The 21,602-nt window shown below is 35.7% G+C and overlaps 1 protein-coding gene across 1 annotated transcript; it reads left to right on the top strand.

The window, feature by feature from the left end:
- Positions 1–1,199: 1,199 nt before the first annotated feature.
- On the top strand, positions 1,200–18,748 carry ANXA1 (annexin A1). The gene is given in 14 exon segments (XM_014454107.2): positions 1,200–1,354; positions 7,054–7,133; positions 7,227–7,335; positions 7,822–7,916; positions 9,570–9,683; positions 10,090–10,180; positions 11,714–11,793; positions 11,995–12,051; positions 13,525–13,618; positions 14,483–14,578; positions 15,684–15,742; positions 17,365–17,375; positions 17,377–17,485; positions 18,399–18,748. Coding segments are annotated over 13 exon segments (1,038 nt in total). The 5' UTR covers positions 1,200–1,354; positions 7,054–7,067; the 3' UTR covers positions 18,456–18,748.
- Positions 18,749–21,602: the final 2,854 nt, after the last annotated feature.

The raw sequence follows: 21,602 nt of genomic DNA on the forward strand, positions 1-21,602 counted from the left end.
ATATAGATAGGAATTTTCTCAAATATTTAGATTAGATAATCATCCTACTTCAAGATATGTTGATTCATTGAAAACAGAATTGAGAATTTAGGAAGTGTTATAAAAAACTGACAATCTTGAAAAAGTATTTTCACTGACTTTTCTAAACCTAACATATAAGTAAGTACCTGAAATATCTATGAGGATAAGAGGAAAAAGAAGAAAACACTAAAATGTAGCCTGACTGAACCGGAATGCTGTGGGAGAGTTCATACCTGTGCACAGTTTAATGGAAACATCATACAATATTTTGTAAGATTTCAGGAAGGATAAAAATGAATCACCAGTGATGTTACCAGAACTAATTTGCATCAGGTGAGAAATTTCTTATGGTACCTGTTCCGTCATAGTTACTAGTCCATTAATCCTTTTAATTTATAGTTCTGGTTTATTGTTCAAATACTCTAAATGTCAAGGATCTATTTGTATCAAAGTTTAGATAAAATTGTTCCTAAATATATGAATTACTGTAAATAGGCCTTCCTGCAATGCCAGTACTTATTTTGAATAAGTATCACAATTTCTTTGTTTGAAATTATGGGTCATTCTAGAGCTCCATTTCTTTTATATTTCTTATTTATATCAAGAAGCTATATCCAAGCACAAAAAGCCTTTTATTCTGAAGGCAGGAGAAATGCTGGTGAAGTATAAATAGAGAATTATTCAGCACTATATAACATTAGAATTTACAAATATGCATTAATTGTCACAAGAATTCCAATGGGTAGGCAGCCTAGATAACATTACCCCCATTTTACAAAAGTGGAAACAGGTTCAGAAAAATTAAATATGTTACCAAGGTCACATAGTAATTGTGATGGAGCTGAGATTCAAATGGAAAGTAATTTTTTAAAAAATTTTTGTTCTCTTTTGTTTTGAAATTTAAACATTTTTCATTTTAAACCTGTGTAAGGGAAAAAAGGGTGTCAATCCTTGGTATCAGGACTGGAGCAGAGAGTACTGCATATTTGAAAATCCATTGCATACTACTCCCTCTGAAAAAAAAAAAGAAAAGAAAACTGTGCAAACTAAAGAGAGAGAGAGAGAAAAAAAATCTGTCCTTCCGTTCCTTTTCCTTTGGGTTGTCAGCTATGAGTTGGCTTGGTGAGTAGTTTTGCAAGACTTGTTTCACTTTGTTTTGGGCAAGACTGAGCCATGTATTTCAAACAAAAGACAGCCAGTTACTAACTTCTGGTTGCTGGGTGTGGTCTCCTTTCAAGTTCTATAAAATCAGGAGCCCGAGGCTTCAGTGCCAGTGTGAGACTTTCAGAGAAGAATCTCCCTTTAGTTCTTTGTAAGAAGGCAGAAAACAAAGGTAAGTCTTGGTTTTTCTTTTAGTTGGTTTTGTTTTGAAAACTCTTCCCATCATGATGTTACATATTACTGCTTCTCTAAGATTTATGGCTAATTGTGTTTGGTATGTTTTGATAAATCTTTCTGTAAAATTACACAGGGTATTTGTATTTTGGGAATCACAAATTGTAGTGTTTTATTTTACTTAGTTAAATATAATTTTAAAGTATTACTTTGCTTAATACTGACTTGTTATACTGTTGGTGAGTTGCCATGGAAAAGAAGGAAAGAATGTGTTTCTTCCTACAAGTTGTGAGTTTCCAAGAGCGTTGTGTGCCCCACATGGAAATCATGATGTCGGTGGGGTGCCAGTGGGGAAGGAGTCAGGCCAGGGTGGGTTTCAGGGAACTGTTTCTAAATAGCATGGTTGACATCATTTATTTTCTTTTGTAAGGAAAACGTAATAGATTCCGGCCTCATAGTGGTATCATGCCCTTTGTAATTAACACTTTGAAATTAGTGTTAGTTTTACTCATGCCATGTAAATAAATAATAAGAGGATCTGCTTATTAATCAGGTCATTTAAGGAGGGTGTGGATGCCTTCTTATTCCTGTAGTGTCTGTGTCATAGGCAGGCTTTCAAGTGCTGATCAGGAAACCTTGGGGGAAGGAAGCATTTTTTGAGGGTGTCAGATAGATAAATCATCCGTTGGGAAAACCAGATGAGCCATCTAAAAGCTATTCTACTGAGTAGCATCTTGATTGTTGAATGAGCTAATGGCCATACCACTCCTTACAAAAGCACAATCCAAATCTAAAGTAGAGTGTTTACTGGTGTTGGATACATTTTCAAAAGGAATAGATTTTTAATCATAACCATATATCTGGCTATTGTTCATTACAGATGTTCCTTCAAGAATTTTTCTCTTAGCCCATTTTGAATGTTAAATTAAATGCCCCATATCTACTTTTTAATGCTACCTCATTAAGAAAGGTGTTGTTGTTGTTTTTTCTTGACTCGTTTATGTCTGAAATTATATATGGATTTTGAAAAAGTAATACTTATATTCCCCTCTGCCTGCACGAATACATTTTTGGTGGCTGGAAGAGAAGGCCCATTGCAAAATGATTCACATGTGGTAAAATGCTAGTTTCATCATTCTGAAATGGCCTCTTCTCTAGAAGTTGGTCAACACCCTAGCCCCGGGTACTAACCACAGCTGGCAGCTCCCCAACATTTGACTGATGTTGTCAGAAGAGTCAATCATAACATTATTAAGGGACCAGCTAGAGTCTCATGCTTATTAAATATGTTTTCACTCAAAAGATCTGCAAAGGTTGTAGATGACATAAGCTTGCTGAGCTGATTGTTCTTAATCCTCTCTAGACCCATTAATCTATGACTTATTTTACAAATCAGCTAAAGCAATGGGCCTATTCTTTTCCAGTGGTAATTCAAAAGCAGTTTTTTGAAGTAAATGAGTTCATCTTTCTTTAAAATGGAATCATTTTTTATCAGAAAGGTCAGAACAGACAGAATTTATATAATATCTTCATTAAGCTAATTTTTTCCACTTCCATCCTTTTGAGGTAAAGTTTAAGTTTGCCACTTCGGTACTAGCATGCATTTTAGATACTATTTATTCCAACACTCCTATTTTTACAAATGAAGCCCCCTAGAGACCTTAAATGTTTTCTTGAAGTCCTACAATCAGCTAAAGAGAATCAAAATAGGGCTTAGAACTCCTCTATTCTCATTTTTAAATTCTATAATTATGGGTAGAAACATTTGTTAATTAGCATAGATAAGTTTCCCAAATAATTAACACTCATACACTGTTTATTCACTCAATAATGCTTATTAGCATATTAAATACCAGGCATTTTGGCCCAGATTGGAGGGACTGAATCAATAGTAGATTAGCATTGCCTTCATGTAATGCTGCTGTAAAAAGAAACATAAATAGAAAAGTGATAAAACAGAATGGTAGGGGCTCCCGTAGGGTAAAAGTAGGATGTTTGGGGAGAACACAGGACTAATAAAGGCTTTTCGGAGGATGTAGTGAGGTCTATGGTGACTCCTGACTTAGAAGTTAGACAAAGGGCTGTGGGCGTGGAGGAGAAAACAGCATTCCAAGCAAAGGGAACACCCTACTCAAAGGCCTGGAAGCAAAACATTTGTGAGATTACCTTTCATAAAGTGGTTCTTCATAAGCTATGCTATTGTACAGCCTAATTAGCTTCTCTCACAGGGGTAGGTGTGAAAAGGATTTGTGAAATATAACCCAGCTGTTAATAGTTCACCACATTTGCTTTGTCATTAATCCTTCCCCTTCCTCCTTCTACCCTCTCTAGATATTTTTTTCTGTAACATTTGAGAGAACATTGCAGATATGATGTCCCTATGCCTCCAAATACTTCTGCCTGGATAAATTAAAAAATAAGGATACAACCATAGTGCAATTTTTAAAAAATCAGGCAATTAAGCTAATGCAACAAGCCTAGTGTTCTCAAACTGTACAATTGCTAATGTACCATTTCTGGAATACCTTTTTCTTAATTTAGTAAGCATAGATCCCTCTAATACCTTGGGCATACTTTCTGTGCATACTTCCCTTCTTTAATTCCTTGCTGAATGAGATGAAGAGAGCTCTCTTTGGACACAGGTACAGTATATACAAAAAATGCTAATCTCTAGAAAGCTACGCACATTTATGCACAGATAAATGAGATTGGTAGGTTAGTGTATGGTCACTCACCAGATAAATTCTGGAATATTGTTAATTTCCATGTAGGTCTGCCTATGTATACACGGCCAACTTCATCTTCAAATAAGATGACGGTAAGGCCTGAACAGGCAGAATGGTCTGGCTGAAGTTTTTGGCCAAAATGTTTTTGCTGTGGAATTTGTAGGGTGTGTTGCCATTGCTATGCATTTCTGTTTAAACATGCAGTTGACTTCAGTAGTAGTACATGGCAGTTCCTAAAATTCTTTCAGAGCAATTTCTGACGTCTTATCAAAATCCTTGTTTCTCTAAGCTTTGCTCAGAGCTAGTGGATCTCATTTAGCTCAGTTGAGATTCCATTCTCCTCCAATTGCCTTCATGAGATGGGCCCTCCTTAGGCCACTTTTCTTTGGAAGGCCACCCAAATCATTTCACACCGCCGTCTAGGAACTCAGGATAGGTTATAAAGCTGTTTCCTCTGTGGACACTGGTATGTCAAATAAATCATGCAACCCCTTTTTTATTTTGTGTTATCTAATTAATAGAGCGATCACATTTTCTTATACTTTCTCAAGTTTATATTTTAAGAAAGCGATGCGTTATGTAAGCATCATTCTAAAGTGACAAAAACGAGTGAAGTAGGGGAAAGTTCTCATAAAATTCATTTTCTAATTGTGAGTCTCATTTTAAAAGTTATATTTGACAATAGCCTTAATTTTTTATCTCTTCTGAAGTTTTTATTTTCTAATTGAAAAGAGTAGAAATATTCAAACATGTGTTTCTATAACTGTGGAAAGTACTTTCTTTTGAGGACTCATGAGTGATCACTTCACACATTTTGAGGATTCTACTTTATGAAAGGCTTGGATGAGATGATACAAATGGAAATTTCAAATACCTGAAACCTTGCCAGAAATTGCTAGATGTTTTTGATGTGCCAGTGAAACGATAGGAAAAGGAAATTCTCTAAATGCCAAGGGCAACGGCACCAGATTATGTCTGTAACAGGAATTAAACCCTGGTGCAAAATTGTACAACGTGACTTTACCTTAGGAAATAGCTCTAGATTTATCAATTGTTGGGTGGCGGAGTGGAGAGAGATGAAATAAGTGCACAATATATTGTTTCTTCTCCCAGACGGCAGAATAGTAATCTTAACAATCCCATAATAATTAAGGGGAGATAGTTTCTGCTTTGGAGATGACTTCCCTCATGCATTTAATCTAATTACCTGGAACTGCAGTTCTTTTCCAGCAGGTGTGGCTTGAGATACTGTCTGAACATGCTGTTAAGGAATCGGGTTACGGTTTCACTCCTCATGAGTCATTCAGCTTCCCCTGAGGAATTTACAGTGGCGTAGGTTATTCTTCCAGTCTCCCTCACAAATATTCATGAGCGTAGTCTCCTGAGGGATCAACAAAAGGGCGTGGAGAGATATCAGCGGAGACCTGGAGCATAGGCTCCTAAAAACAGATGCCCAGACAGAAAGTATCACTGGGGGCTTCTTTTGTGGGTAACGCGGAAAATACATCAGTCGTTCACACACTTCAGGTTTCCAAAATATTCATGGTTGGTTACATAAAAACACTGCTGAAACATGATAGTAATTCCAGAAATTTCCTTTAAGATAGAGTTTACAGCCATGTTGCAATTTCACTGTCCTGGCAGTGGTTCTCAACCTTGGCTGCACATTAGAATCACCTGGGAATCTTTTTTAAATCCTGATTTCTGGGCCTCATCCTCCGGAAATTCTGTTTCTTTGTTACTAATGTTGTGGCCCCACCCCATAACAAAGAAACAGAATTCCCGGAGGTGAGGCCCAGAAATCAGGATTTCAAAAAGATTCCCAAGTGATTCTAATGTGCAGCCAAGGTTGAGAACCACTGTGTTAGGAGCAAAGCACCAGGCATAAAACAATCCATTTCCCAGTTCTTTGTGTTGGGTGGAAAAACATGTAGGCTCTAGTATGTGAACAGCTCAAAAAAGAAAAAAAAAAATAGGAGCACTCCAATTGCTGAAATAATTTTATACCAAGGAATGGGAAAAAATACTGAATCATGCAGGGGAGAGAAATAGTACCTGGATATCCTTTTATGGATAGAGTTTTAAGTTTCAATCAACTCCTTCAGATTATCACAGTTTTATTTACCTTGTAAATGTAAATATTATGATCTTTTTGTTCAGGCTTTCTGGGATCCTACATAGATTCTCCAGTAGCCTACTAAATGATCTCTAATCTTTCATCTTGCCCATCTCTTAGCCATTCTCTACTAGTATGATAAAGGATGAGCCATCTTTTCAACATATAAATAGAATCATATTGCTTTCTTTTAAAAAACCCATTAATTCCCCCCGCCCCCCCACAAAGCTTTAGGGATGCATTTAAACTTCTTTGTTGGAGCTTCTGTCCACCTTTCTAGTTCCAGTGAACTTCTTTCAGCTCCCCAAATAGGACAAGTGTCTCTCTGTTTTGTTCTCTTTCACTTTTCTGCCAGGTTAGTCTCAGCTCATTTCGAGAGGCCCAGGCCAGTCAACAGGTCTTCTAAAAAGTTTCCTTAGCTTTTGTGTTTTCCCACCGAGAGCAACAGGAACTTTAAGTTCATTGAGGCAAGCAATGATGTTTTGATGTTTTTTTGCACCCCCAGTGCTTGGCAAATAGTTATTGGTCTATAAATGTAGAGCAATGAAGTGAATCACCAGCTCCTCTCTTCAGCCTATCTGTTGTTTGTAGTAGTCCTCTGATTCCTAAAAGGTAGGGACTGAATAAGCTAAGAAAGAACCAAATTTCTGAGTGGAGATGATGGGTGCCTATTCAAGGGTAAGATTCTCCTTTTAAAAACTTACACCTAGCATTTTAATTATGCTTCTAAGAGTAATATCCTGGTAAGTCAAGTCAAGGTTACTCTGATATGTCTTGTGTATGTAAGGGAATGGAGTGATGTCTATGTGTGGTGAATTTGTGGTTTGTAAAAGCAACTATCTGTTTTCTTCCCAGAAACTTCTTTAAAAATGGCAATGGTGTCAGAATTCCTCAAGCAGGCCTGGTTCATTGATAATGAAGAGCAGAAATACATGGTAAGTCAAGTGACAATAAAATAATTTAGTTAAATATTAAAAGGGAAACTAATATGAGTGCACAGACATTAATTTTCTCTCTTTCTTCCACAGAACACTGTTAAAACATCCAAAGGTGGTCCTGGGTCAGCAGTGTACCCCTTCCCCAGCTTCAATCCATCCTCAGATGTTGCGGCCTTGCATAATGCAATAATGGCTAAAGGTAACAAAGTCTTCTTAAACAGTCCCCTCCTGCACACTCAGAATGGCTAGTGAAAAACAGACATATGCAGTGGAAAAAGTCTGTTTCATTTTGAAGATAAGACTTCTTTATCAAATGAAACTATATTTCCTCTCTTATCACTTAAAAAGAAAAAGGTTAAACCTGGAGAATCTCTGCTGCCATAACAGATATCCTTACCAGCCCATTTCTAGAATAAACTCAATACTGAAACCAACACCGCTGCTCACAGTGAGGGTTTGAATTAAGATCAAACACTGTAACATGGAGGGTCAGGGCCAATGACCTCTTCCTCTCTCATTCATATGAGAAAGCTTCCCTTTGCTGAGAGTAGTTGCATCTATATAATCCATTTTTCTTAGTTTGTTAAGAACTTCATTTGGAGCACCTTGATAATGAATCATTTAATGTCGGTTGTTAAAGAGGAACAAAATTGATTTTAAAAGGCAAGCCACCCTTTATTTCCAGGTGTGGATGAAGCAACCATCATTGACATTCTAACTAAGAGAACCAATGCACAGCGCCAACAGATCAAAGCAGCTTATCTCCAGGAAAAAGGAAAGGTGGGTTCGAGTGGTGAATTTACATATTTAATTTCAGTTGCATTTGTGTTAAACATGGGTTTTGAAACACGATTACCTAGTTCCTAGTACAACTACTATGACTGGGATTGCAGTTTTTATCCACTTGATTGCAATCAATTCCGGCAAATTTATTGATTTCATACTTTTGTCCTAGTGGTGTAGGTTCTTTGCAGATGTGTTCTATATGGGAGACAAGTCTTTAATTTCAACATAACAAACATCAAAATTATTATGGGCAATAAGGACTACGTTCTGGTTGAAATGTGTCTTCTGCTAAAATTTGAACTGAGTCAATGCCTAAGTGTAAGGTTTATACATATAATTCTACTGTTGATGTAAGAAACATCTAAACATGTAGAGAACTTTTATGAGTTTATTTGAGCCAAACTAATGACAATTGCCAGGAAGTAAAATGTGACATTTTGCAGCTTATCTTATACATTAGAATCAAAGGAGGAGGCATAAGGAGGGATACATGGATTTCATTCTTTTTAGATTAAGGGGGCAGGATAAAGCAAAAACAGGGAATTCTCTGGGATTGGGCGAAAAGTAAAATGAAGAGACACATACTTGTTTAAGGTGGGTACAGGACAGCTAATTAACAGTTACAGCACATAGCGATGGCATGTGAGGAAGAAGATAACAACGCGGGTTCTGTGATCTAGTGCTCTGGTGGTGGTGGTGGTGGTGGTGGTGGTGGTGGGTGTGCCCTGAGGGGTCTGGAAAAGGTAATTACTCTGACATTTTAGATGCAAAAAACCATTTTACTGGCTCACTTCAGGTCAAGATTGACCTTTGTCAAGGAAGCTGCGGGTCTAGTACCTGACTACCTGCCACCACCTGCTTTTAGTGAGGAAATCTATGTTCTTACTATCCTATGTGGTTACTTTCTGTCTCTGAGTTTGCAAGGCTCTCCATTCAGGCCTCTCCTGAGCTTGTCAGGTTTAGTATGTAGCCCCTTTTTGCCCACACTACTTTAAAAGTAAGCTTTGTATTTTTTATACCAAATAAGGGCAGCGTTTCTTAAGGAATGCACTTAGAAAAATATATGTCAGTGTCTGATCATATAGTGCTTCTTTGAGCAGTGCAAACCTCAAAAGTTTGGAAAAATTATTAATACGTTACATATTTTTTAAGAATTCTTACTACAGTTTCTGTTAATATACAACCTTATGTTTTGAGCTTTATAGTTTCTTCTCTGTATAAAAGATTGAGAACCCTGTTCAAAAGGGAGGATAAATTGTGATGGAAGGAAACTTGATTGGGGTGGTGAACATACCACATTACAATAGACAGATGATATATTATAGAATTGTACACCAGAAACCTGTGTAATTTTATTAACTAATATCACCCCAATAAATTCAATAAAAAATAACTTCACAGCTAAAAAGTAAATAAATGAAAAATTAAAAAAGATAAGCTATCAACAAATTTAGTAAAATTTCATTCTAATCACTCTAAAAGATTAAGAAAGCATTCTAAGAATCTGGTACCTTTTTTATGCAAAGGGAGGAACTCTAAATATGGTTGAGTTTAGGAATCAGCAATAAAATTACCTAAAGGTCAGGTAACCCTACATTGCTGTGTAACCTAGTGTGCGTTACTTATTGTAAGCCCTCTTTCTTCTAGCCCTTGGATGAAGTTCTGAGGAAAGCCCTCACAGGTCATCTTGAGGAAGTCGCTTTGGCTCTATTAAAAACTCCAGCCCAGTTTGATGCGGACGAACTTCGTGCTGCCATGAAGGTAAATGCCTGATTTAGGAAAAACTTCTTTCCTGAAAAGAATGTGTAAGTCAAATCCACTTAGGCCTCTTATTGTACCTTCAGCATCTAGTATAGGGCCTATCAATTAAGGGAATAAAATGCATGTATTGATTAATTAATTAAAATTGGCATTAATCGCTGTGTTATTCCCATGCTCAACATGTCACTATATCAACCATATATCTCACCTTTTATATCTTTGTCCAAAATATTGGTTTAAAAGCCATTTTGTTTCTAGAGCAATATACCAGATAGGACTGATTGTAATTACTAAATATTGTGGGAAATGTACCTAATGCCAGATTCAAACACATTTCAGGACACAAAAACTAGTGGATGCTCTCAAGTGAAGATTTTCCTACATTTCCTCTTCTCTTTTAATTCAGGGTCTTGGAACTGATGAAGACACTCTGAATGAAATTTTGGCATCAAGAACTAACAGAGAAATCAGAGAAATTAACAGAGTCTATAGAGAAGGTAAGTTTTAATGTCGACCAGTCCAAGTGCCTTAGTTGGAAAAGGAAATGTGATATACTTTTCTTAAAATTGATTGTGGGTGTTCATTAGGGGGACTTTGGAAACTCTACATACTAAAATTTTTTTATTGTTTTCACATGTCTACTGTAATCACACACTGTTACTGGATAGCATTCCATTTGTTGGGGTGCTGAAGTGAGACAATGTTTGCACTTTTAATGGTTAATGTTTGGTTTTTAATCAAGTGTCCCTCTAAGACAAATGGCCGCATAGTATTGTAATGGAAGTCAATTCAAAGCATTAAATTCAAAGAATTTTCTAAAAATATTTTCTGTTATCCTGAGATTTAGTTTATTAAAATATACTCTTGTCTTTTATTTTGGAAAGGATAACAAAAATAAAAATAAAATCTCCCCCCAAAAATATATTGTCCATTTGTCCTTGGAAAGGTAAAGAGCTAGGTACTTAACAATCCTGTGATGGAAACTCTTACCATTATGAACTTTAGCATTATGCACATAAATGATTTGCTTATTCTTTACCTCTAGTTGCACCCATAGGGATGAATGACCAAGCCATTCCTCATTTTATTCTATTCAGTGAAACATCTCATTCAAATGATATGCTTAAAATTGTAAAGAGGGTTGAGCAATGCTGGGTCCTTCCTATTTTCCTTTTCTAGTTTCCCAAACCAATATGCAGCACCTGGAATTTTCACCCCAGGCACAGAGAATACAATGGCCCTTGCATATTGTTTTTGGAGCAATTTAATAAAAGGATCAGAATAAGGAAGAGTTCAACCTCATTTTCAGCATTTATCTCATTATCAATACTTATCTTAGATCCCTTTATAAGTGATAATAATCAAGAGGGGCATTATTTTTAGTTTTTTTGTTCAGTAAAACATAGTTTACAAAGGAAATAGCCATATTTTCCCATTATACCCAAGATATAGTCCAGTGATAGCTTATTAAATTGCCCCATCTTCTGGTTAATTATAAACTCAGTTAATTTTCTCCTAATACAGCATTATTTTGCATAGTTAAGCAAGGGTGTTTACACAAATAAAAATTTTAAGTCTATCTATCTACATACATAACTAAACTATATTATATATACTTATAATTAAAATAAATGAATAATCTATGTTCAAGCAAGTACCTCTGGTTTATTCTTTTAAATAACTGTTCTATTCATCACATTGCTTGAATTCGGGAATGTTTATTTCAGAAATAATTTTTTAATGCCTATGCAATTCATATTAGCAAAAGCTCTGTGACTGTAGGTTTTCCTTCACAGTATTATCTAAATTGCTTTCATTGCCTTAGAGAGGATAGAAATTTGATGATCCAAAGTTTTACTTGGTCCAATATCTCTATTTTTATTTTTAAAAATTATATTTTGAATGCATTCCATAAGTCATTGAACATTTGGCATTGAAATTTTTAAGCCAATATAGAGATGTCTGGTATTATAATCATCGCCATTATTTATCATTAATTTACTGCAAAACATATTTCTCTTATTTTTCAGAATTGAAGAGAGACCTGGCGAAAGACATCACCGCAGACACCTCTGGAGATTATCGGACGGCTTTGCTCGCTCTGGCTAAGGTATACTTCAAGTGGTTCAGGAAAGGCCTCTTCTTTAACGAAGAGTAAAATTTTAGATTTCATCTCACTCTAGAAATGAGCAATTGCCTCTCTCTTTTCTCAAAGAATATGATTTATCTGATTTTTAAGGGAATTAAATGAATCATGTGATTCCATGCTAGTAAACAACTTACCAAGAGAATGGGATTTTTTTTTTTCCAGGGTGACCGAGCTGAGGACTTTTCCTCAAATGAGGACATGGCTGATTCAGATGCCAGGGTAAGCAATTCTTCCTACCTCAAATGGTTCCTGCCTTAAGTCAGGATACACCGGATGACCTCCACGTGGAAGCAAGCCTCAGATACTTCAAGAGGCCACGGGCATCTAATGTTCATTCCCTGAATGATGGGCACTGTTCTGTCCTTGAGCATCTAAGAAAAAAAATACAGTCTTGATGTTTTCAATAGATCTCATTATTCATAAAGTCGGAAAGGGTTGAAAGGGAACAATGAGAATTGGATTGGTTGTTCCAAAGAACTGTTATATTAAGAAAACTCTGATTTTTATTTTATCAGGCATAATTTTTTATTAAGTGAAGTGGAAAGAGTAAGCACATCTAACATTCTTTTAACAATGAACTTGGAATGGCTTGTAGATATAAGCTTATATTGTAAAAATGTTATAGTAATGATATTATAATTATAAAACAATTACAATAACATATTTATATACTTTCAAGTATATTGTTATATATCATTTCAGTGAGATTGCTGGTTATTAATATGCCAGTCCATTGGCAACATTAGAAAATGGTACCATTTGCATATGCCTTCCTCTTGGGATAGCATTGTCTCTATAAATTCATCACAGTGAGACAGTAAGAATAGAAGGATATTTCTCTACTCCCACTCCCTTCACAGTAACAGTACATTATCTTGCACATAATAGGCATTCATTAACTTTTTGCAGAATAAGTGCATACTTATCAGATCAGTTTGCCTGAAAAGTCCAAAGTAAGTTCTTATGTCCATTGGAAGCTTGACCATTTTAATAGAAATTGTTAAAGCAATCCAAAGAACTGAAGTTAGTACTTGAATAATTATCCATACTAAAAAAAATTCTTATTTGCTTGTGACATTTTTAAATTTACTTTCCATTTTAAGACTATCAGAGCTCTAAGATGTATATCTATGGCAGCTACTTGGATTAGTGTGTTCCAAGAGAATGATGGCAATTAAGATTTTAAAGTTAACAGAACAATATGTGATAATAAGGGGGATTATCTTTTTCATTTACAAAAGAGGAAAATCTATACTTTAATAAGGCTAAATTATTTACCTAAGATTACAGAGTTATTAAGTTGCAGAGTCAAAATTTGAATCTAGAAATCCTAACGTCAAAATTCAAGACCAAGGCTATTTATGTTTGAATTGTTGATTTATTAGTACCATTTGCTGATAATTACTTTGAAAAATTAAAAGTAAATAAAAATTAGAGAGGTCCTTGGAGTTGTCTTAATATAGACTGTAATCTTAAAGCAACTTAATTCATCAAACGTTTCTTCTTCAAACATATATTCAGTCTTTAATGTTTGCAAGGCACCTTGAGAGATACAGTGGAAGATACTCTCAATCTTAGCATCATGTTTTCTGATCCTTTTGGATACAAAGCAGATGCTAGAAAATCTTAACATTCTTGTGCAGATATTAAGTCGGCAGATGATCAAGCGTCTATTTTTGTGTTTCTTGACAGGCATTATATGAAGCAGGAGAAAAGAGAAAAGGGACAGATGTGAACGTGTTCACTACCATTCTTACCAGCAGAAGCTATCCCCACCTTCGCAGAGGTAAGAAGAAAAAAAAGGGTTCCCAAAACCTGTTTATAGAAGATGCAATTTTTTTGAGGGCAAATAAGAGAAAGGAAAGCAAAAAGTCTTAATCAGCAGCATCACTCATACACCCAATGAATATTGTATAGAGCTTCTGACCCCTTATTGATCTTTGTGCATTCAACTTCTTATAGGAATCATTTTATAGTATTTGAAACACCTTTTGTGACTTTGGCATTAGAGCATTATTTCTTTATTTTCACTATTTCTATTCCCCCAAAATATTTGGAGCAGATGTGACAAAGTATATACATACAACAGAACGCATGACATGACAATAAAGAAAAACAAAAAACTCAGGACTCAGTAAAAAAAAAAAAAGTGTATATGGATGCTCCAGAAACAAAAACCAAAAGGAGTTTTTCCCTTTGAGCACAGATGTTGCTGAGCCTACTGGAAGCCACGGCAAATAGAAAGTCATAATAATTACCCAAAATTCTAATAATAGCACACTGATTTCTAATGCCAAAATTAAGTGAAACTTACTATACAGATTTTTATATAAGCGAAGATCCATTTGCTATGGCACGTAGCTTTGATGTAGCAAGTGTTATGATTGTCAATCACATGCCATTTCTAATAAATGTCAACACTTGCAAAATTTTCCCCCAAATATGCAAGAACACCAAAATAGCCATGTGACTCACATTCCTAGGGGAAGATGAAGTATCCAAACTATATTCAGTTCAGTAATTAGCTTTAAAATATGTTGTGAGGTGCAGTCATCCCAAGGAGTGCTTTGAGTCAGTTGCCCTGATTTTGCTAAAGTTTGCTAAAGAATGGGATGCTTTCTACATCTCTTAGTTTAAATGTCATATTCAGTGTTTCAGAAGTACACCAAGTACAGTCAGCATGACATGAACAAAGTGCTGGACCTGGAGATGAAAGGTGACATCGAGAAATGCTTCACAACTATCGGTACGTAGTCCTGGAAGGAGAAGAATTTTCTAAGTGAAAATTGCATCATCATTGCTGTCCCATAATTAATAAAACAAAATAGAGCGAAAGCAAAATAACTCAGATACAGTTCATCTAAACTTCAGAGAGAGGCAACATGTGAGATAATGGCAATGCATAGTTAGCTAAATGTATACAATGGCCTTCTTAATAATAACAGAAATCATTCCCTTTAGAAAAATAGATATGCAGGTGGAAAATAGGTACTGAGCCCCCACTTATGCCACAAGATGCACTGAGCTGGACATAGCACAGAGGAAAGTCAGAATGGTCATTAAGATGGAATTTGGAATTAGATAACAGATTCAAATCCTGGTCTGTCACTTGCCAATTGAATAATCCTAGGCAAGCCCAGAGGTTTTGATTCAGTAGTTCTCTGGTAGCTTCTGACAAGGTCTTTAAAAGAAAAAGACATTAAAGTTCTCTCATGTTATTCAGCTGACCAGGTAGGGCTGAGAACCTGTGTTCTAAAGCAGCTTCTCAAACATTAATGTGCACAGGAATCCCCTGGAGATTTTGTCAAAACACGGATTCCCATCTTACTAGGTCTGGTGTGGGGCCTGGGATTCTGCATTTCTAACAAACTCCCAGGTGATACCAATTCTTTTGGTCCAAGGATAACATTTTGAGTAGCAAACTAGATCATCTTACTAATTGACACATCTGTTAGCGTTTTATTTGGCAGCTGCCTCTTACAGCCTGTCCTTTCCCACTTTTTTCTTGTTATGACATGAAAAAAGTATGTATTATGTGCCAATATGGCTTCTGACACCAACTGGTTTCCACATTTCTAAGAAGAGTATGCTCAGAATAGCATGAAGCTGCTATTGTTTGTCTTTAAGATAATAGGATAGAGGTGATGGTGTTATGAGGAAAGAATATTAAAAACCAACATCTAGAGAATAGCTTCTCATAAACCAAGTACCCATATTGAGAAGGGAGGTGGGAAACAGGGGTGAATAGAATCTTGCTTGTTGCAAAACCCCGTATCTACTATTTCTTTCATATGCATCTTTCTTCTTTTGGGGCATATCAATATGTCAACTAAAATGAGCCTCTCTTGCAGTGAAGTGTGCCACAAACAAACCGATGTTCTTTGCTGAGAAGCTTCATCAGGCCATGAAGGTAAGATTCTACTTATATGATTTGCTTAGGGTGGAAATTATTGTTAGTGGAGAGAACACAACACTCCAGATTGTTTGAAAACTACACATTTTTATAAATATATTTTCATTGGTTTCAGAGAGGAAGGGAGAGGGGAGAGAGAGATAAAAACATCAATGATGAAAGAGAATCATTGATTGGCTGCCTCCTGCACACCCCCTACTGGGGATTGAACCCGAAACCTGGGCATGTGCCCTTGACTGGAGTCGAACCCGGAACCTTCGTTCTGCAGGCGGGCACACTAGGGCATGAAAACCACACATATTTTAATATTTTCCCATTAAAAAGAATCACGGTTCCATCCTATGCAAGAGGTAAAACACTTCCTTATTAGAATAAAATGGTTAGATTTGTTGTATTTTTTATAGGTAAGATGGTAAGGCGAGCTTGTAGGCAATTTGTGAGTTACTCATGCTTTGCATAAAAGTGGAGTCAGCATAGGAAGGGTGATATAATTTCCCTTTTAATGTGTGATTTTAGTAACTTATGTCTGCTAAGGTTGTGAGTTTTATAACCTCTTCTTTTCTAAGTTTAATTTGTTTTTTATTAGTCTGTCTTCCATGCCATCGGTTAATATGTCATTCTAAGCTTTTAAAATGTTGTGCTAAGATTACTGAAGTAGAAGGCGTTATTAAGATGTATTGAGATACACTTCAACCACTTTAACTCTATTCTCCTGCTTGCATCATATTATACAGGATGCCATCTGTATACTTGTACTGTGAAAAGTTATGAAGTTGTCTTTTTTTCCCTTTAGCAACTCCAAAAGAAGGAAGTCTTGAGAGAGAGAGAGAGAGAGAGAGAGAGAGGAGAGATCTAACCATTCAATGAATAGGAAAGAGTCCTTATGAAAGGATAGGCATTGTGCCATTATGTACTGGGCAGTACAGTCCCTGAGCCCACGTCCGCTCTATTTAGTGGGCTAATCCGATGGGTAATGATGAGCACCTATTATTGTAGAAGAAGAGAAGAGTGTCCTCTACCCCTAGACTTTGGATGTCAATGTAGCCTTGTTCTCAGCTAAACTAAGACCTGACAGTGAACAGGAATTAGCCAGATGTGAACAGGGGTGGAAGAGAAGGAGAGATACAGTAAGGTTGGCCCAAGAGGAGGAGGTACCATTACCCTTTCAAGATAATAAGTACAGTTGGAGCGGTGGTGCACGGTGGGAGAGACTGTAGAGTTAGGCAGGGCACTGCAAGCCCGGATAAAATGCTTGGTTCTTATCCTATGAGAAAAAGACCATTGAAGGATTTCAAGGAGGTGAATTCGATGATCAGACTTGCAATTTAGATAGTTCACTGTATTTGTAATTATTGAATAGTTTAGAGAAAGGAAAGACTGGATGGTGGAAGGCCAGTTAGGAGGTTGTAAAAGCTCTTAACATACTGCTGATGCAGCAGTTGGGTTCTTCATTTTATTATCACTTGTGTAAAGTGTGTGTGTGTGTGTGTGTGTGTGTGTGTGTGTGTGTGTGTGTCCTTTAATGTAGAGATACTTTCTCTATAGAACTATATGATATCCTGCTTTATTATGAGTATGCTCTGAATATGAGACCCTTAACCCTCACTTGTTTTGGACAGGGTGCTGGAACCCTCACTTGTTTTGGACAGGGTGCTGGATTCCCGTTCTGAAATCGACATGAATGACATCAAAGCATACTATCAGAAGTTGTATGGTATCTCTCTCTGCCAAGCCATCCTGGTATGTTGTGATTTTCATAGTGCTACTCCCACAAATAATATTCTTTTTGAAAGAGAAAGGCTGACTTACTATATCTATAAATTTTATATGTAAGATTAACTCATTATATTAGGATACATAATTTATAAGTAAATTTAACATTCACTGGTAAAATCTACTAGTAAGCTCTATACTGAAAAAATACTCAAAATTTTCAGCATTTATAGAAAATTTAGTTTCTCATACATAAATTTAGCAACCAAAATATTTTTAGCAGGGAGATATAATGATTTGTTTTGCAATGAATATTGATCAGAGGGTTAGAGACTTATTATTCTAAGTTTTTCTTTAATTTTTGTCATATGTAATATGTAAAAAATACATGTTCATGTGATCTCATTATAATGTTAAGAAATAAGATATAATGCTATAAAGTAAAGGCAAGTCCAGGGTTTTGAAGTTATTGAAAGATGGGTGGCTATTTAAATTTGTTACATATAATGAATAACTGTAATCTACTGAGAAAATCACAAGCTTATAACTTTCTCTGGTGAAGGAGTCAGATATTCCTTAAGAAGATCTGAAATGACTGTTGTGTTATATTTACTCAATTCTGCATGACATCTTATGCTTGGAAAATAATAGCTCTAATACACAACATAATCACTTCAGAGAAGTTCACAATCTGAATCTTGACAGGTATCGCTTTTACATAATAACCCACTAACAAATATCAGTTCTCTGCTCTATGCATTAAGTTATTTAATGAAATAAATAATATTCTTATCGAAGATCCTGGATAATTGATGTACTGTGATGTATGTTCTACTACTCTTCAGTCTACTAAGATTATAATTACTCTGCTATTTAAAAATACTTTATATTGATTATGGTTTCAGGTAGCATTAAGTAATACTCTATTTTTAATCAACAGGATGAAACCAAAGGAGACTATGAAAAAATCCTGGTGGCTCTCTGTGGAGGACAGTAAACATTCCTTTGATGATTTCAAGCTTTTTGATCAGAAGATTTCTAAATCATATCTTTTTATGCCATGTTATAAGATTTAAATAGGAAAGTTTCTTCAGCAGGATCAGTCTAGCTAACTGCTTTCTGAAAACTATAGCCTATAAATCATTTTTATATCACAACTCTGTATAATAGAGATAAGTTTTTAAAAAATATATTTGCCCCAAACTGTAAAACCCCATAACAGGTTGTTCTGTTAACATTACCTGAGAAAGATGTTTATGTAACAGAAAATAAAATGATTTTACAGGACAATTAGTGTGTTACTGGTTCTTCTGTTCTGATTTTCTTCTGTATGTAATGTAGTGGTTTAATTTAATATCAGGGGATAGGAGCCTGCATACTAAATTATAATCACTTAATGACATAGATATTACATATTAAATTAAAGAAAATACAGAGTTAGAAAATAGACTCCTTACATTTTATCATCTTGGTACAGATTATTGAGAGTGTGTCTGTCTAATAATGGATTTACTGCATCAGTGATTGTAATAATTGGACATTCTGCTATATTTTGTGAATCAGTGTAAAGAAAAAATGGCAACAGCAATAAAAATTTCCCACTTAAAAAATAAGATAGTTGCATGTTTAGTTTTCTAAGACAATGTCAAACTGTTTTCCAGAGTAGCTGAATCCTTTTACTTTTTCACAATAAGCATACAAGCGATCTAGTTTCTCCACAGCTTTACCAGCATTTGGTATTGTCGCTATTTTGTATTTTGGCATTGTTGTCTTTTTATTGTTGAGTTTTGAGAATTCTTTATGTAGTCTAGATACTGGTGCTTTGTCAAATATATGGTTTTCAAAACTTTTCTTTCAGTATACAGCTTCTTTTTATCTTTTTAATAGAGTCTTCCTCAGAGCCAGTATGTTAAATTTTAATGAGGTCCAGTTTTTCAATTTTTTTTATTTCATTGTTTGTGTTTTTGGTGTCACATCTACAGACACTTTACCTAACCTTAGGTCCTGAAAATTTTCTTCTGTTTTTTCCCCCTAAAAAAGTTAGAGTTCCATTTTACAGTTAAGTTTGTAATCCATTTTGAACTATTTCCTCTCTCCCTTCTACTCCCTCTAAAAATCAATGGAAAAATATATCCTCCAATGAGGATTAACAAACAAACAAACAAATCAAAAAAGAGCAAAACATCTGAACAGGCACCTCACCAGAGAGATTAAGGTGGTAAGTAAGCATGTGACAGGATACGCAACATCATATGTCATTAAGGAATTGTAAATTAAAACGAGATACTGCTACCCACCTGCTAGGATGGCTAAAATTCATCTCATGTAGGAGCAACAGGAACTCGCAATTATCACTCATAGGAATGTAAAATGTTACAGCCATTTGGAGAGACAGGCAGTTCCTTACAAAGTGAAAGTGTCATTGTACAATTCAGCAATCACACTGCTAGGTAGTTACCCAAACGAGCTGAAAAGTTATAGCCACACAAAACCTTGCACACAAATGATTATACCACTTCATTCATATCCAAACTTTGGAAGCAACCAAGATGTCCTTCAGTAGGTGAACAGAAAAACAAACTGTGGTACATACACACAATGGAATATTTATTATTCAGTGATAAAAAGAAATGATGTATCAAGACATGGAGGAACCTTAAGTGCATATTGCTGAATTAAAGGAGCCGATCCGAAAAGGCTACATACTGTATGATTCCAACTATATGACATTCTGAAATAGGCAAAACTATGGAGACAGCAAAAAAGATGAACAGTTGCCAGGGGTTGAGGGAAGGTGGAAGGGATGAGTAAGTGAAGCACTGGACATGTTTAGGGTGGTTACATTATTTTGTAAATATTGTGGTGGTGGATACATGCATTATGCATCGGTCAAACCTACAGAACTCTACAAAGAGTGACCCCTTATATAAATTATAAATTTTAGTTAATAATAATGTATCAATATTGGTTCATCATTACTTCTGCCACATTATTTTGGTTATAAGCAGGGCACAAGACTGCTCAGATTTCAGAGGAGGGTAATTACATTTCACCTCTTACAGGAAAAGTGGCATGGTCTTAGATGATTTGGGGAAGAATGGAGATATTGTGACCACCACTTTTGTAATAGCTAATATGTCATATGTAGGACGATAGCATGCCATTACATGCATGTAACATCATTTGCGATATCTTACATGAACTGTCTATGCAAGTTCACACATTGTCATTGCCTTTAAAACAGAAAGTCATGGTTCTCCTAATTATTTTAATGCAAGAAATAGATAATTACATTGGAACGTGTTTTTGTGGGGTGCCGAAAAGGCATGTCCAATTTATTGGCATACCTACATCATAGCTCAATAGATCACACTCAGTAAGTGAGGGTTGAGACGTGGCTTGTTTTTCTTTGTGGAAGTCATGGAATATTACTAGCAAAGAAGAGAAAGAAGAAAAGACATTTGTGAATATTTGCTAGAGGTTCATTATAATATGGGAGCAGAGAGGTATGGAGGGTTGTGACGTGGAGCTGGAGAGATCCAAGTTTCAATCAAGCCTCCACCACTTACTAAGTGACCCTGACCATAATAATTACCTTTTCTAAGCTATAGTTTTTAATCAGTGTAATACTACTACTGTTACTACTGTTACTACTACTACCACCACTACCTGCCTCACAGAGTTACTATAACACTAGAAATAATGGAGGTAAAGAAACTGACACTTACTAGGTACATAAGAAATTAAAGGGGAAGCTAAACATGAAATCACCTAAAAGAAAATGAAAAAAAAATCATTGCTTCCAAATACTAAGTTATTTGGTAACGATATGCCAATCAGCCAATATAATTGAATGAATTTTTACTTTTTATCCATCTCTTTTGCTATAGATGACATAGACCTGGTGATGATTAAGCTTAGATTAAGCTAATTCTTAGCTCCAAACTGAAATGACTTTGAAAAAGGGAATGATATGAAGAAAAAAAATGTTTTTCTTGCACTGGGGTTTGTGCTGCTACTTCAGGCCGAGCCAGAAATGCAGGAAGAGAAAGGGCTCTCGCTGTCCTGAAACTCAAAACGCAGCCACGTGGAAACGGTCCTTTTCTTGGGAGGTTGACTCAGAAGCCAAGGCGACCCACCTTCC

This window comes from Myotis lucifugus, unplaced genomic scaffold (assembly GCF_000147115.1).
Source record: "Myotis lucifugus unplaced genomic scaffold, Myoluc2.0 scaffold_31, whole genome shotgun sequence".
Classification (NCBI taxonomy): Eukaryota; Metazoa; Chordata; class Mammalia; order Chiroptera; family Vespertilionidae; genus Myotis; species Myotis lucifugus.